This window comes from Panthera pardus, unplaced genomic scaffold (assembly GCF_024362965.1).
Source record: "Panthera pardus isolate Hobbes unplaced genomic scaffold, ASM2436296v1 HiC_scaffold_2, whole genome shotgun sequence".
NCBI classification, from domain to species: Eukaryota; Metazoa; Chordata; class Mammalia; order Carnivora; family Felidae; genus Panthera; species Panthera pardus.
The window spans coordinates 43,691,877-43,706,856 of NW_026526765.1; the positions used below are offsets into that span (position 1 = coordinate 43,691,877).

The 14,980-nt window shown below is 45.2% G+C and overlaps 1 protein-coding gene across 4 annotated transcripts in view; it reads left to right on the forward strand.

Moving 5' to 3' along the window:
* The window catches only part of SLC36A1 (solute carrier family 36 member 1), a 154,999-nt gene that overhangs the window by 22,131 nt on the left and 117,888 nt on the right, over positions 1-14,980 (forward strand). For all 4 annotated transcript variants that reach the window (XM_053907047.1, XM_053907049.1, XM_053907048.1 and 1 more), the window contains exons 8-10: positions 3,963-4,061; positions 6,266-6,432; positions 9,743-9,912. In XM_053907047.1, coding sequence (XP_053763022.1) covers positions 3,963-4,061; positions 6,266-6,432; positions 9,743-9,912 — 436 coding nt within the window. The remainder of the gene's footprint in view (positions 1-3,962; positions 4,062-6,265; positions 6,433-9,742; positions 9,913-14,980) is intronic.

A 14,980-nucleotide genomic window follows, 5' to 3' on the forward strand; every position in this document is an offset into this window, starting at 1 on the left:
GACTCATCAGTGCATACTCATTAAGATGCAGACAACACGAGCATCGAAAACCACATCTCCACCCCGAGGCTCTTTCAGAGACTCACTGTGTGTGATTGGTCTGTCTCCGTGTAGGTCCTGTGAATGCATCTACACATAACACGGACAGTATCCTGGTTCGAATTGTGTCTAGTACGTAGAGAAATATATAAAAAAAAAAGTATGTTTTGTTTTGTGTTTAACCTAATTTTAAAAATTATTAGATGTGCTGTTCCTCTACTTCGCTTTTTTGTTTCCGGGACAGCACCAGCGTGGCAGGGAGCTTTCCATGTTGTTACACATAATTTTACCTCATCCTTTTTCATTGCTGCATAGTATCTCAGAGAATAGATGTGCCCTAGTTTATTTAACCAGTCCCCAATCAGCGGACCGTCAGGTTGTTTATAATTTTTTAGTGTTACTTTAGTATTCTGGCAGTGAGTTTTCTGAGGCCTTTCTTTTTATGGCCATGTAGAAATATTCCCCCAAGTTATTTTTCTAGAGGTGTAGCTGTTGAAGAGTATGCACTTTTGAATTTTTATTTTGCTAAGTCGCTTTTTCCAAAAGCTTTTCACCAATTTCATCTAGGTTCCCTTCCATAGTATGTAAGTAGCCATCACTAGACATATCAATCTTTTTAATATTAGTCAATCTGACAGGTGAACATTAACTCATTTTCACACGGTCTACTTAACAGTGACCCAGTCACTCACTGATACGATTTCTAGGAAAGCAGCACATTGTAAAACAGGTTTTCCTCTACTGAGGAAATGACATAATGAATTTATTGTTTTTCTTCTGTCTTAGTGAGTCAGATGGGTGGCCGATACTGACTTTTCTTCCGCAGAACTATTTTTTAAAAACAAAATAAACTGCTGTCTGGATATGTCCCATTTTTGATGAGCATGGAAGGAGGACCCATGAACGCATGATTGACCACTTCCAGAGAGTTTTCTTCTCTACCTCTGGCAAATTAAGTGAAAACAAGGAAGGGTAAATAAATGCATGATTTAACGTTGTAATTAGAGATCTGAATCAGTGCCTAGGACACACCGCAGTGGACATTAAAGCGAGCGAGGCCACCTCACATAGACGTGCACACACACTGCATTTAGTCGTTGGACTGCGGTGGTTGCCGTGATCAGAGGGCCGGGATGGGAACGTGGCTTCCAACAGTGTCTCCGCCCCAGTGGAAGGCAGTGTCCGTTTAGAGCGTTGTCTGTGTGTAGAGCAAACTTGCCCTTGCAGATGAGGCAGCCCCGCCAATTTCTTGAGCGTGAGTGTGAGCCTGCCTCTGGGCTTAGCCAGGAGGCGTGTGTGGTCACACAGTGCTCTCAGCGCTGGGGAGGCTTGGGAGAACGGTGGTGTGGCTGTGAGTTGAGCAGCATCATTTTGATGTGCATAGGTCAAGATGCTCCCTTTGGGTCGTTTTTGTGGCTGTGTTGCTGCTGTCTTGTCTTGGCGTCTTCTGCTGTCCAGTGTTTCCGAATCCTTCCGCGGTCCCGAACGTGTGTGACCGGTGCGCTTGCTCCTCGTGCAAACACCATCTTGGAAGCCGACCGAGATCCTCCACCTGTGCAGGCTTCCCCATATCTTCACCACCTGGAATGACAGATGGCATGGTTCTGAGCAGAGGGCCTCCCCCGGAGGGGGCTCCCAGTAAATGTTTTTATCACTGCATTTCCTTAATTCTGAGATGCAATGTTTTTCATAGTTAGGATATTTCCAAAATTGGAGTACATCTTGCAATCCTTATGTACATTTAACAGCATTTTCTCAGGAAGCTGTTATCACTGAAATTAATAATATCATAGAACTGAGGAGGTAATATGTCAATAATGAGCTGATTTTAATTTGTATGTTTCTTTGCACGTTAAACTTTTTCCATTTTTTTTAAAGTTTATTTGTTTATTTTGAGAGAGAGAGAGAGAGAGAACACGCACAAGCAGGGGAGGGGCAGACAGAGGGGAAGAGAGAGAAAATTCCAAGCACTAGCAGTGCGGAGCCTGATGTGGGGCTTGAACTCATGAACCGCGAGATCATGACCTGAGCTGAAGCCAGGAGTCAGATACAACTGACTGAGCCACCCAGGTGCCCCTAAACATTTTCCACTTAAGTGGTTGGTCTCTTAAGTCAGTAGCAATTATTAAGTATGGAAAATTATAAATTCCTTCTGCTGGTCTCATTCACACCAGTATCCCCAGACATGGATTCTGAAATTCCCTCTCTGATACTTCAGCCAGATCTGATGTATGAGCCTGGATAACAGTCAGCCACTAACCAACCGATTGCTCCTGTTTCCAGGAAGCCCACAGAAGTTACACTGTGACTCAGGAGTAATTTCAAGGCACTGTAATTTCACTCTTTGTCTCATCGTAGAGCAAAAATATTTATTAGTCTGTCTTCATTCCAGGTAGTAAAATACTTTATAAAGAGATCTAAGCAATTTCTTAGAAGCTCAGGAAGGAAAAAAAATGCATTCTTAAAATTATATTTTAGGGAAACTATAGTATAATTGCTTTGAAAACTTTCAAAGAGAAGCCTATTATAGAGATTAACGTTAGATCTCCTTTTGTTCACTGGTACTATTCTGTCACACTGTTAGAGCATGCCCCATATTTGTCTAAATACCTCTATAGTTAAACCAATTTTAAAACATTATAAAGGCAGCTTAAAATTTTTTTTTAATGTTTATTTATTTTTGACACAGAGACAGAGCATGGGTGGGGGAGGGGCAGAGAGAGAGGGAGACACAGAATCCGAAGGAGGCTCCAGGCTCTGAGCTGTCAGCACAGAGCCTGACGTGGGGCTTGAACTCACAGACCATGAGATCATGACCTGAACTGAAGTCGGATGCTCAACCGATTGAGCCACCCAGGCGCCACAAAAAAACATTATAAAGGCAGCTTAAAAAGCAATTCTTATATTTAAGCAGTGTATTCGCATGGTTTCAAAAGCCACATTCTGAAAGCACAGCTCCTGTCCCTGTTGAGTCCTGTTCCTTTAATGCTCCGTCGCTGGGGGCCGTTGTTCAGTGGTGAGCCAGCTAGGATTCTGTGTCTGCACCTCCATGCTTCAACACCTGTACATGGTACCTGCAGTTAACAAGTGCTATGGTTTTCATCTGCCTATAATTTTAAATGCTTTTTATTTTTTTTGCCATTTTATCCCTAATGTTCCAATACTCCTATCATGTGTGTATCAATAAAATTTTTCAGGTGTTCAAACTGTTTTATAAGAATTAAAAGAGAGAAAAGCAGCTTTATCCATGTGGAGTGTTTACGTAGTGGCATTATAGTGAATATGCAAATTTTAAAAGTGAATGTTCTCACTATTATTTCGTAAGCGGTTTTTCATGTGCTCTTAGTTATCTCAATTTTTACTTTAAAAACAGCGCATAATCAGGTCGCCTGGGTGGCTCAGTTGTTTAAGCGTCCAACTGCGGCTCAGGTCATGGTCTCACGGTTGGTGGGTTTGAGCCCCACGTCGGGCTCTGTGCTGACAGCTCGGAGTCTGGAGCCTGCTTCAGATCCTCTGTCTCCCTCTCTCTCTGCCCCTCCCCTGCTCACGTTCTCTCTCTCTCTCTCTCTGTCTCTCTCTCAAAAATAAATAAGCATGTATATTTTGATTTTTTTTCCCTACTCGGATTCAATTTCTGGGGATGGGATTACCTAATGAAAGAATGTGACTATTTTTATGCAAGCTCCAGCATTTGAGTTTTTTATAGTACACTGGGATATAGTCTTTCCCCAAAGCAAATAGGGGTTTTCTAAGCCTGAAGGGAAAAAAAATACAAAGACTAAATGTCCCCGAACCATGTCAGGTGTCAGACTTTCTCCTTTTAGAGGATCTTGAATCTAGGAAAAGGTTATGACCTGTCTGATGTTGGAGTTCAAATCTCGAATCTCTGTATAGCCTTTGCTTTGTTTTATTTTCTCTTTCAGAATATCCCAGACCCCAGCCGCCTCCCCTTGGTGGCTCCCTGGAAGACCTACCCTCTGTTCTTTGGCACGGCCATTTTTGCGTTTGAAGGCATTGGGATGGTAAGAGTTTCGCTGTGATTCTGTGTCACCCTTGGTGTCCTTGAGGTCTGCTCTTTGGAAGGCTGAGGAAATGCTGTTAGAAATTATCTTCTGAAACTTATCGGCCAGCTCCTGAACAGCAATGCAGGGATTCCACTGGGGTTTTGGAAACAAATTGTATGTGATTTGAGAATGTTTGCCTTCAAACCCTCTCTGTTGCATATTTATCACCTATGTGGGCAATAAGCAATAATACATGGCAATTGGGAGTGCAGGGTCTAGAGTCAGACTGACTGGGGTTGAGTCCTGGCTCTCCCAGAGAACAGCTGTGTGACCTTGTGTGAGGACTTAACTTCTTTGTTGTTCGCTTCTGAAAAGTGAACTTAATGATTAGTAGTTGTTAGGATTCAATGAGATGTGTGTAAAGTACTTTGCGTAGCCCCTGGCACACAGTAAGTATTTAATAATTTTTATTAATAATACTATTGATTTTAGAATTAAATCAGTAGCTGCACAAATAATGTCTCTGCCCTGGAACATTGGTGTGCTATATTTTTTGTGTGTAGATAAATGGCCTTAGCTCTCACTGCTAGTTAGCTTCCCCCACCATTGCTATGATTTCACCAAGTTCTTCTCCTAAAGAGAGGAATCTGCCACTCATTTGCACCTAATTTGATTTTTATTTAAATTTTTTCATAATAAAGTTCCAGAATTCTTCCTTGAAGAAAATTAGTAGTACTGTTGGCCAACAGCTTAGGAAAAGGGAAGAAGACACTTTTCCTTTCAGGGAATATCTTTTTATCCCCATTTGGTTTCCCTGTCACTTGATATACTTTTAAGAAAACCTAGAAGCTGGATCGATTCTTTTGTCAAAATACTAAGGAGTTGCCCTGGTGGGATTGGTGCGATGTGTTAAGGCCCTAACATCACGGGGGAGACTTTCTGAGGGATCAGTGTGTAAGTTGTTGTCCCGAGGTTTTACACCTTTCCCTTTGCTCTTTCTTGGAGCTTCTCGCTGCCCAGGAAGATGGTCTCACCTTGACTCACAAACAGAACCCCGTATTGTAGCGGTGAGAAACGAGCTCTCAAGTGCTTGGGATTGGAAAGAAGAGATTGAGTAAATGTGGAAAGCTGCCTGGAGATCCTGGTTCTGAAGGAGCATTGTGCGGAACTTACCAGTTTTCCCTGACAGCACAGTGCAGACGTTGTTCTTTGCTTCCTTTCATTAGCCAAGGCCTGGATGTGGAGTCATCCTGTGATCATTATTATCTGTTGCTTGAGATTTCTCTGTGTTTCGACTCTTAGTTTGGATTTGAGGGCTGTTGAGCGTGTGTGGGTGCAGGGCCCCTGCTCACTCTTTGTTCATGGTAGGCTCTGTGTTTGTGCCACTGGCCCAGGCCTGGCAGACGTGGAGGAGACGGGCTGCCTGCCCTCTGGCTCTCTAGACTGTCCACGAAAGGTAACCGGAAGCAAGCTTAGCAACTGTTTCTAACCGGATATGGATCACCTGAAGCTGGAGGCCCCCTGCGCTGGTGGGGGAGGGGGGGGGATGTCGAGGGCCGGTTGGAAGTGCAGGGCTGTGGCTCCCTCACGGCGCCGGGCCTGCAGCGGGCCCTCCCTGCCCGCCGGGGTGTGTCTGGCACAGACCCACTCTGCCTCGTGACCGCAAGCGTTCAAGGAAAATGAGTGTCATGACAAGATCAAAGATGGTTTGTGGGACAGCTCAACACTGTCACTCTTCCTTGTGAGCCCGGCCAGGTGCAGGTGGTAGCAGGTTGTGAAGTTTCCGGGAACTAGAGTGGCAGTGTTCCCTGACCTGTGTTTTGCATTCTTCGGACAGGTTAGCAGAACTGTGGTCTCAGGCGAGGTCTGTTCCCCATCGTGCCGGGTGGGCATGAGGTGGGAGGGCTGCCGGCGGCTGTGCGGCTGTGCTGAGGGGCAGAGAGCACCCCCCCCCCCGCCCCCCGCCCATGGGGCTCCTGGAGCCGGAGGCAGAGCACTGGCCTGGGCAGGGGTCCTGGTCCCAGTCCGGCCCACGCTCGCCTCCCCGCACTTCCCGGCTCACACAGCGGGCTCTGCCTCTCCTCCAGCTCTGAGGAAATAGCTTGGATTTGTTTCTGTCTCCTGGGGCTAAAGCAGTTATTTCTGAGCCCATTACAGTTTTGTTTTTCACCATTAATGTTCCTTTTTCCTGTGTTTTCTCTTCTTTCTCACTACTCTTATAGGTTCTGCCCCTTGAAAACAAAATGAAGGATCCTCAGAAATTTCCGGTCATCCTGTACGTGGGAATGGCCATCATCACCGCCCTGTACATCAGTCTGGGGTGCCTGGGGTACCTGCAGTTTGGAGCTAACATCCAAGGCAGCATAACCCTCAACCTGCCCAATTGTTGGTACGTGGGGAAGGATGGAAGCGTGGGAGCCCTGGACGCTTATTTCATTTAGTTTGTAGTTTTTAAAATGTTTACTTATTTATTTTGAGAGAAACAGAGGGGGAGAGAGAATCCCAAGCAGGCTTCACGACTGTCAGTGCGGAGCCTGATGTGAGGCTCGACCTCACGAACCGTGAGACCATGACCTGAGCCGAGATCAAGAGTCGGATGCTTAACTGACTGAGCCACCTGGATACCCCTGGATGTTTTTTTAAATTCATGGGTCAGAACGTGGATTTTCTTCCTACTCACCCCTTAAATCAGCTTACTTCACTTTAGCCCACCACTGCCACCCCCGCCCCTGCCCCCGGCCAGCACTGTCCCTCCTTGGCCTCCCACTGAGCCCTTTGACCCATCTGCCTGTCCTAGTGTTAATCCTTCTCCAGGTCTGTTCTCCCATTCCCTGTACGAGCCAGGACTCCAGTCATGGGTGCATTCCCTTGGCGAGAGCCCTCAGGGGCCTCCCTTTGCTCCTCCAGCAGAGACAAAAATCTGCAACGTCCCTGTCAGGACCACTCCGGCTGTAGCCCTGCCTGCACCTCCTTCCTAGTCCGTGAGGAAGACTTAGTCAAGGAGCCACTCTTTCTGAGAAACTTTCTCTGCTGTTCCACCCGCCACAACCTCCAGGCTAGGTCAGATGCCCCTTCACTCTGTTCTTACAGGATCCCATTCGGACCCTAGCCTAATTCCTGTTCCAAAGTGCTATAATGTTCTGTTTACCTGCACTGTGATCTCCCTCCACCGTAAGCTCTGCATTCTACCCCAGCCCCCGGCACAACGCCTGGCACACGATCATCACCCAGTAGATGCCTTTTGAACAAAAAGGAGGACTAAACGCTAGAACTGTGAGGCATGTTGTGAAGAGATGTTTTCAGGGAGCAACTGGGGCATAGAGGGTAGGAGCGGTCTGCCATGTTCACCTCTGTGGCCTTGGACAGGTCACAGCTGCTCACTGCCTCAGCTCCCACTTTGGGGAACCAGGAGTAGTCATTTCTTCCAGGATTGTCAGGAAGACCAAATGCTATGTGTGAGAAAGTGCTTCGTCATACTCTCCTGGTGCGATCAGAAGGAGAAGTCTGCCCTGAGCTTTCTTCTTTGTTTAGAGGAGGGATTCCTCTGGAGGCGTATGCCACACGGATTGGTTGATCAGGTAGTATGCCATTTCTCCCTAGAAATCTGAACCTGGAAGGGCCAAGCATCCCATCGGTTCACCTCAAGCATTCCAGACAGGGAGAAAAGAGGGCGAATAGGCTGGGTTCCCAGCTTCTGCTGTGCCTCTCCCGTGGCAGTCACCAGCTTGATGAGTGGGTGGAGGCCTCTCACAGTGGACTTGGGGCTTTGGGGAGCCCTTCTGTACCTCACTTTGCTTAACTCTTGGTTACTATCTTGCAGGGAAACACTGAGACATACTGAAATGCTTCCTGAAAAGGTAGCTGTCGCAGGGTGTGTCTGAAGCAACAGTTCTGTTTTGAAGATGAGAATTTCATTGTGGAGGGCAGCTGAGCAGACACTGAGAAGCTTGTTGAGTGCCCTGGGGACCAGGGAACCTTTCAGGCTGGCCTGGTTGACCTGCCTGTGCATGTTGTTAGAGCTCCGATCAGTGAGGCATTGTACAAAGGCAGGTTGAAAAAATTGAGAAGAGTGTTTATTCGGTTTTGTCGTCAGTGTTTAGCCCAGGGTGCCCTTAATCAGCAGGGGTCTGGGGACAAGAGTTGTGGTGTGGCCAGCCAAGTGGCAGTCCTGCAATGGGCTGTTGTTTTCAGAAAGTCTTTCCCTTTCGCTCTGATGCCTGCTTTTATGTTTCCAAATGTTCCTGCCCTTTCAAGAGCCAGGTGGTAGGTTGGCATAACTGAAGATGAATGGATCAGGAACAGCAGAAGCAGCCCACATAATCTAAAGCCGTGGATGAGCACCTGTCGTCGTCCCTTTGACACTCCAAACCCAGCTACTCTCATCTTTCCGCCTCCATTCAGGCGCGATTTATTTAGCCATCCCTGCAGGTGATGATCCTGCTTCCAGACTTCCCAGCACTCCAGAAGGCTTTGGTGTTGTACCGAGTTTAATTATAGAGGCACCAGCTGATTTTTCCAAAACGTTTTTATTATCTATTCTTGGAGCAAGTAAGGCCTTTTGTCAAACTCAGTCTCTCCCAGGATGTTCTCCTGTTTATAGCATCAGAACATCTTCTAGGCATTAAGTTCAACCACAGAGAAACTCCATGCACAATATACACAATGCAGTCACCACTTTTAAATAGATTTCCAACAAGGTGGGGGAGGCCAGTGTTTCTTGCTGCTGAAGGCATGAAGGTCTTGCTTGAAGAGGAGCTTTTGCTAAGGGGCAGGGTAGCCTTCCCTGGAATGATCATTTCAGATCCATGAGTACTTATGGATCAGGCTTGTTTTCTACTCTGCACAGTTCTAGGCAAGAGATAAGACAGAGCTATCTGTTGGTGAGTTAACCGTCTCCGAGCCACACGTGATGCAGTGGTAGGAAGACAGCCACAGTGGTGTGGGAAGATGGGTTTTGCTCTTGCTTCTTGGTCATGTGGTTCCCTTCTGATTCTAGGGAACAGGGAATTGAAGGGGAAGGATAGAAAAAGGCCTGTTATGCTTTAATTGCATTTTTGTTTTAATTTTTGAAGGGTTATATGTCCATGGTAAAGATTCCAGCTGTTCAAAGTGTAGACAGAATATGTTTGTTTCCATTTGCTTCCCCAAGTCCCCAGTTTTACAGTTTACCATTTCAGAGGCAACCACATTACCAATTTCTTGTGTTTCCTTTTGGGGATGTTTAGAGTATGTAAGACTGTCATATGCATGTGTGTGGGGGGGGGGGAGGGAGTGTTTTTTCCTTCTTTTTCCTTTTTTTGGACAATTTGTAGCACACTGTAGGCACTGTCCTGCTTCACGCATTTTTCACTTATGTATCCTGACGCTGGTTCCGTATCAGCACCTGTAGTTCTGCCTCCTATTTTCACAGCTGTATGGGACACTATGATGTAACTAGTTCCCCACTGGCTAACATATAAACTGTTTTCAGCCTTCCATACGTAAACAATGTGACAGTGACATACTTGGAGGGAAAAATGTTACGCAACGTGCAAGTATGTCTGTAGGGTAAATGCCTCGACATGAAATTGCTGGGTCTGAAGGACACGCGCGTCGGTGACTTGGATAGACATGGCCACGGCGAGACCGTCTTGCCCCCTCACTGCTAGTGCTGTGGCATAGAGCAGGCTTTGGAATGGGTCTTGGCTCTCTCTCTGCAGGCTGTACCAGTCGGTCAAGCTGCTCTACTCCATTGGCATCTTCTTCACCTACGCCCTCCAGTTCTATGTCCCGGCCGAGATCATCATCCCCTTCTTCGTGTCCCGCGTGCCCGAGCACTGCGAGCTGGTGGTAGACCTGTTCGTGCGCACTGTGCTGGTCTGCCTGACATGTGAGTAGAAGACGAGATAATTGCTTTCGTTTTTTTTTTTTTTTTTTCTCCCCAAAGGGCACCCAGTCCTCAGGGCTTTCTTGAGGGAGAAGAGCCTGGTGGACTGAAACAGTTGTAGTGTGTGAGCGGGGAACATGGCCTGATGTCTCAGGTGCGTAGTTGAGGCCCGGCCAGACGGTGAAGTGAATTGATTGTATATGTACTCGAAAGGGTATGGGAAGGAGAACACAAGTTTATTTGTAGATATGGTGTAAAATGCTACAGTGGTGGTCATAATTCATAGTAAAGATGTAGAATTACTATCCCGTGTCCTTGGGGTAAAATAAGGCAACAGTGTAAAAGAGAGCCATTTAAACCATATGCATATGAGTATAGGTTACTTTGATAGCCACTACATGTTTATTTGTGTTTTCAAATAATCCTTTTCCAGTGTGACAATCTATTGCTTAGATTTCATGTTGGGCCTATATGATACTCTTCTAGACGTTTACTAAATGTGTTTCTTAGAAAATGTATACTGATTAATCTAGGTGTTTGATTTTTACCTTTGTGTTTTATTTCTCCTCCCTGACCACACACCCTGGAGTGTGAGTTAAGAGACAAGATATTACTCTATTTGCTGTTGGTGGAAACCGATGTACATTTTAAAATAAAAATCAATGTTTCCTTTTTTTTTTTTCTTTTTTGGTAGGTTCTGTGAGTTGATAGAATAGAGAACCCCTGAATAAATTGGTCTATAATACCTAATGTAAATTTCTAGGAGATTTGCAACTTGTTTCCAGATCACAGTACTTGAATCTAGATGTTACTTTTTGGCTATGTTGGGCTTTTTATTTTATTTTTAAAAATTGTGTTATTTTGGGAAAAGAATTATCTTGACTTATTATATTGAGACTTCCGTGGGAACTTCTTAAATTATCCGGTCCAAGGCTCTATCTTTGGAATAAAAATAGGCCTGTATGATTTTTAAATTGAACCAGAATGGAGTGTTTTAGGGATAAATTGTGTGAAAGTTATCTAGCATTTACTCATAGTGTGGAAGATCAGAAATGATGTTATGGGTTAACTGTTGACAAGAGAAGGGCAGTAGAGGTTAGACATGGGGGATAGACTAGTGCCTATTCCAGAATAGACCTCCTCAGGGAATAGTATCGTGCCTACCTAGAATGGACCTCTTTAAGGGAACACACTACTTCCCATCCCAGAATGGTCTCCTCAATAGAGCTGATTGTGCTTATCTCAAAATGGACTTACTTGAGTAAACATTCTGGTGTGTATTTCTGAATAAACTTCCTCAGAAGAACAGTCTAGTGCCTATCCAAGAACAGCCTTCTTTTAGGGAACGGACTACTGCCCATCCCGGATCAGCCTCCGCATGAGAACAGCTTAGTGCCTATCCCAGAATGGTCTCCTCAGCAAGACTAATAGTTCTTACCCGAGAAAGGACTTGAGGCACCAGTCTCAAGGAGACAGACTAGTGCCTATTTCAGAATGAACTTTTTCAAGGTAACAGCCTAGTGCCTATCCCAGAATAAACCCTCTTCAAAGGAACGGACTAGTGCCTATTCTAGAATGGGCTTCTTCCAGGGAACAGATGAGTACCCATCCCAGATGGGCCTCCTCAAGGGAACGACTTAGTGCCTATCCCAGAATGGGCTTCTTCAAGGGACAGCCTGGTGCCCGTGCTAGAAGAGACCTCAAGGGACAGCCTAGTGCCTGTGCTAGAAAGGACCTCTTTAAGGAAAGTGCCAACCCCAGAATGGTCTTCTCAATAGAACTGATATTGCTTACCACAGAATGGGCTTCCTAGGGAACAGGCTAGTACCTATCCTAGAATGGTCCTTCTCCAAAAAATAGACTAGTGCCCATCCCAGAATGGACCTTTCAAGGAAATAGACTGGTGGCTCTACCAGCTAGGACTTCCTCAAGGGAACTGAACAGTGCCTATCTCAGACTCATCTGCTCAAGGAATAGACTGGCTCCTGTCCTAGAATGTCTCTTCAAAGAACAGACTAGTGCCTGTCCCAGAATGAACTGTCTCAAGGGAACAGACTAATGCCTGTCATGGAACAGATTTCTTCAAGCCACCTGCAGTTCTCTTTCTCATTTTATTTCAAGGATGTGGGTAAAGCTCAGCGTCCTGAATCTTTGTATGGAAGGAGGTCACTAGAGCTGAGGAACCAAACCTTCTGACTTAATGTTGGGCATATTCTGTCTGAGGATTTATTGCAGGGTGGGGCTGGGGAAGAGCCAGGCAACGAGTGGACTGCTTGCATTTGCCAACCCTAGCAAGTTGATGGCAGCCAAGAATCTGACTTCTCCTTATAGCCTTTGTTTGGCAGACCTTCTGGCCCTCTGTAGTCCAGCCTATAGAAAAAGCCCACTCAGCAGCTAATCCAGTGCCCAGAGCTACCTACAGGCCACTGCTGCCCTAAAGCAACTGAAAAGGAAACAATTGTAACGTATCTTTGCTTTTCTAGTAATTTGCCTTAATATGCGCTAAGATGCTCTGGATTTTGTTCCTGTCTTCTGCCTGCAACTGTCATTCTTTAACACAGATACGTGTGTTCCTCTGTGGATGGTTACCTCTAAGTATTGAAGTCCAGCCTTCATGTGTACAGTGTATAATGTCAACTCTCAGTGTTCTGATTCTGGAATCCAAAGGGTGCTGGAAGCAAGGATGGGATGGTTCAAATAATTGGCTTTTTTCGTAGTGGTTTCTCTAGAAAAGGTAGGTCTGTCTAGGCAAAATGTGCTCTAACTGCCTAGACACCAGCTTCTCCTTGCCCAGAGAGCTGGGGCGGTGATGCTGGGCCTGATTCCTGTCCTGGCCCCATTTTCTTCTCAAACCTGGCTTAGCCTCCAGCAGCATATGTCTTGCTTCCTGCCAGGTTTCTTTCCACCGCGCCCTGCAGGAGCCAGGAGTCTCTGATTCATAGACCTCATGCTATCCTTAGATGTCTCCTGGATTTTGCTTTGCTTTTCCTGACTCTGTCTGTGGGTCTCATCTCCCTTCTACAGCATGATGCTCAAAGGACTCAAGCTGCTTTTGACTCAAGCTGCAAGTGCATTCAGTTATTTCCCTTTCTGTGATCTATTGTGACTTAGCATTGCATCGTCAGCCTATTAAATGATGCAGCCTTTTCATCTCTGAACACCCGGGCTTCTTTTCCCTTCCCTGGAGACTGTGAAGTGATTGTGGGATTCAGGAGAGGCATTTCACTGCAGCACCAACTTAAATGTATTTATATGAGTTTATTTTGTTTTTGTTTTTTTCCTGTACTTTCAGATCTTTGCTGCATAAGGTTATTTGGTGTATGATTTTAGAACTTTGCTGGAACTGATTGTTTTCTATTACACCCATACATTTTAATAGGAGCTTGTTTTATTGCTATTTATGGTGTTTTCTTGTCTTTTTCCTCCTCTTCCTTACCCTCTACCCACCAAAGGAAACAGGGGAATTTGGTCCAGACTCTTTTTTTTTTTTGCATTGGGAATTTGACTTTCTTGCCACTCTCCCCCTTTTTGCAAAGACTTCTGTGTCTACTCTTTGGTGCTTAATTTCAGACTCTTGGACAGGAGGGGAAGGGAAAATACATGCATCAGAGAATGGTGTTCATTGTGTTGCGATTTCATATGAAACAGTATTTCTTTCCAGCCCCTATGTTTCAATTGCAGACTTCGCAGGTCACCTATGTGCAAGGAGGAGAGGCTGAAAGAGGCTGGTGCCAGAGGGAGTTCAGAAGTGTAGAAAGAGTAGTTCTTTTGGGTTCCATGAGGCATTAATCTGTCCTTCAGTGCTTTGAACTAATTCTCTGTGGCATTTCCCATGTGAAGCATCTTACTTCGGTTACATATGAAAATTTCAGAAACCTATTGTTGAAGACGTAATAACATAAAGCCTTATCAATTAAAAGGCCTGTTTGGACTGGAATGCGTAGCTGTGGAACATTCCAAGCAGCCAAACCCTGTCAAGCATGAAGCTGCCAGGTCCGAACAGAGTGGCTTCTCAGCAGCTTGTGCTCCCTCCCATCCCTCCATCTTGCAGCTACAATGACAAGGGGCAGTGGTGTTAGTTAGCTGTGCACTGTGGGTCCCTGGGGAACCCTCCCGAGGCCACAGTTTCCTCAGCCAGAAGATAGATGTGCAGGGTACCAGATTGCGAAGATTTCTTTCAAGTCGAAACTTCTGTGATTTGGCACAGGTGCTTTGAGCCTGATTTGAAATTTCTACCAAAATACTGCTCAAAAAAAAAAAAAAAAGTTAATGTAGAAACATTTCAAGAATGTCTAGATTGAAGAAGAAATTCCAAATATCCCACTGACTTAAAATAATTTTTTTTTGCATTTTATTTTCTGTGTTCATCCTCATAGGTGCTTTTAAAAATAGTTGCAATCATAGTATACACAGGAAACTTTGTCTTTTGCTTTTTATTTGATATTATGTCATGAATATACGTATCCTTCATAAATATCTTCATGACCATATAATATTCTATTATATTAGTGGATCATATTTACTAAACTACTCCTTTGGTGTTGGACATGTAAGTTGTTTTCCTTGCTTTTGTATTTTTTTAAAATTTATACTCCCCCTAAATGAAATGACATATTGTGTCCAAGGCTGGTATTAATTTTAAAGGTACATTTCTAGACATTCAGAGTAACACAGGTGGGTTGCACCAGCATTGATCACAACGAAACAGCAGGAAGAGCTTCCAGACATAGGGCTGGCTGTAGGTGTCCAGCATAGTTCTGTAAGTGTGTGTTCTCTAAAGTGCTTTCTCTTCTCTTGTGCACACGTCAGCTCTTTCGGTTGCCGGTCTAAAACCACAGGCTCTAGAATCCCAGTCAGTTCCATCTCTGAACATGGTCGTTTGCCCCCTGGTGCTTCAGCAGTCAAAAGGTCACATTTTTAGTGTCTCTTAACCCAAAGGGAACATGTTTTGTAATACCGTTGGACCCCTCTTGACTAATCACGTGGACTAGCTGAGTTGTCCTCAGTCCCCCATTTCTGCACATGCCACAGCCAAGCTGCTCCAGAGGGCGCTGCCTTGCTGTTTGGGAGT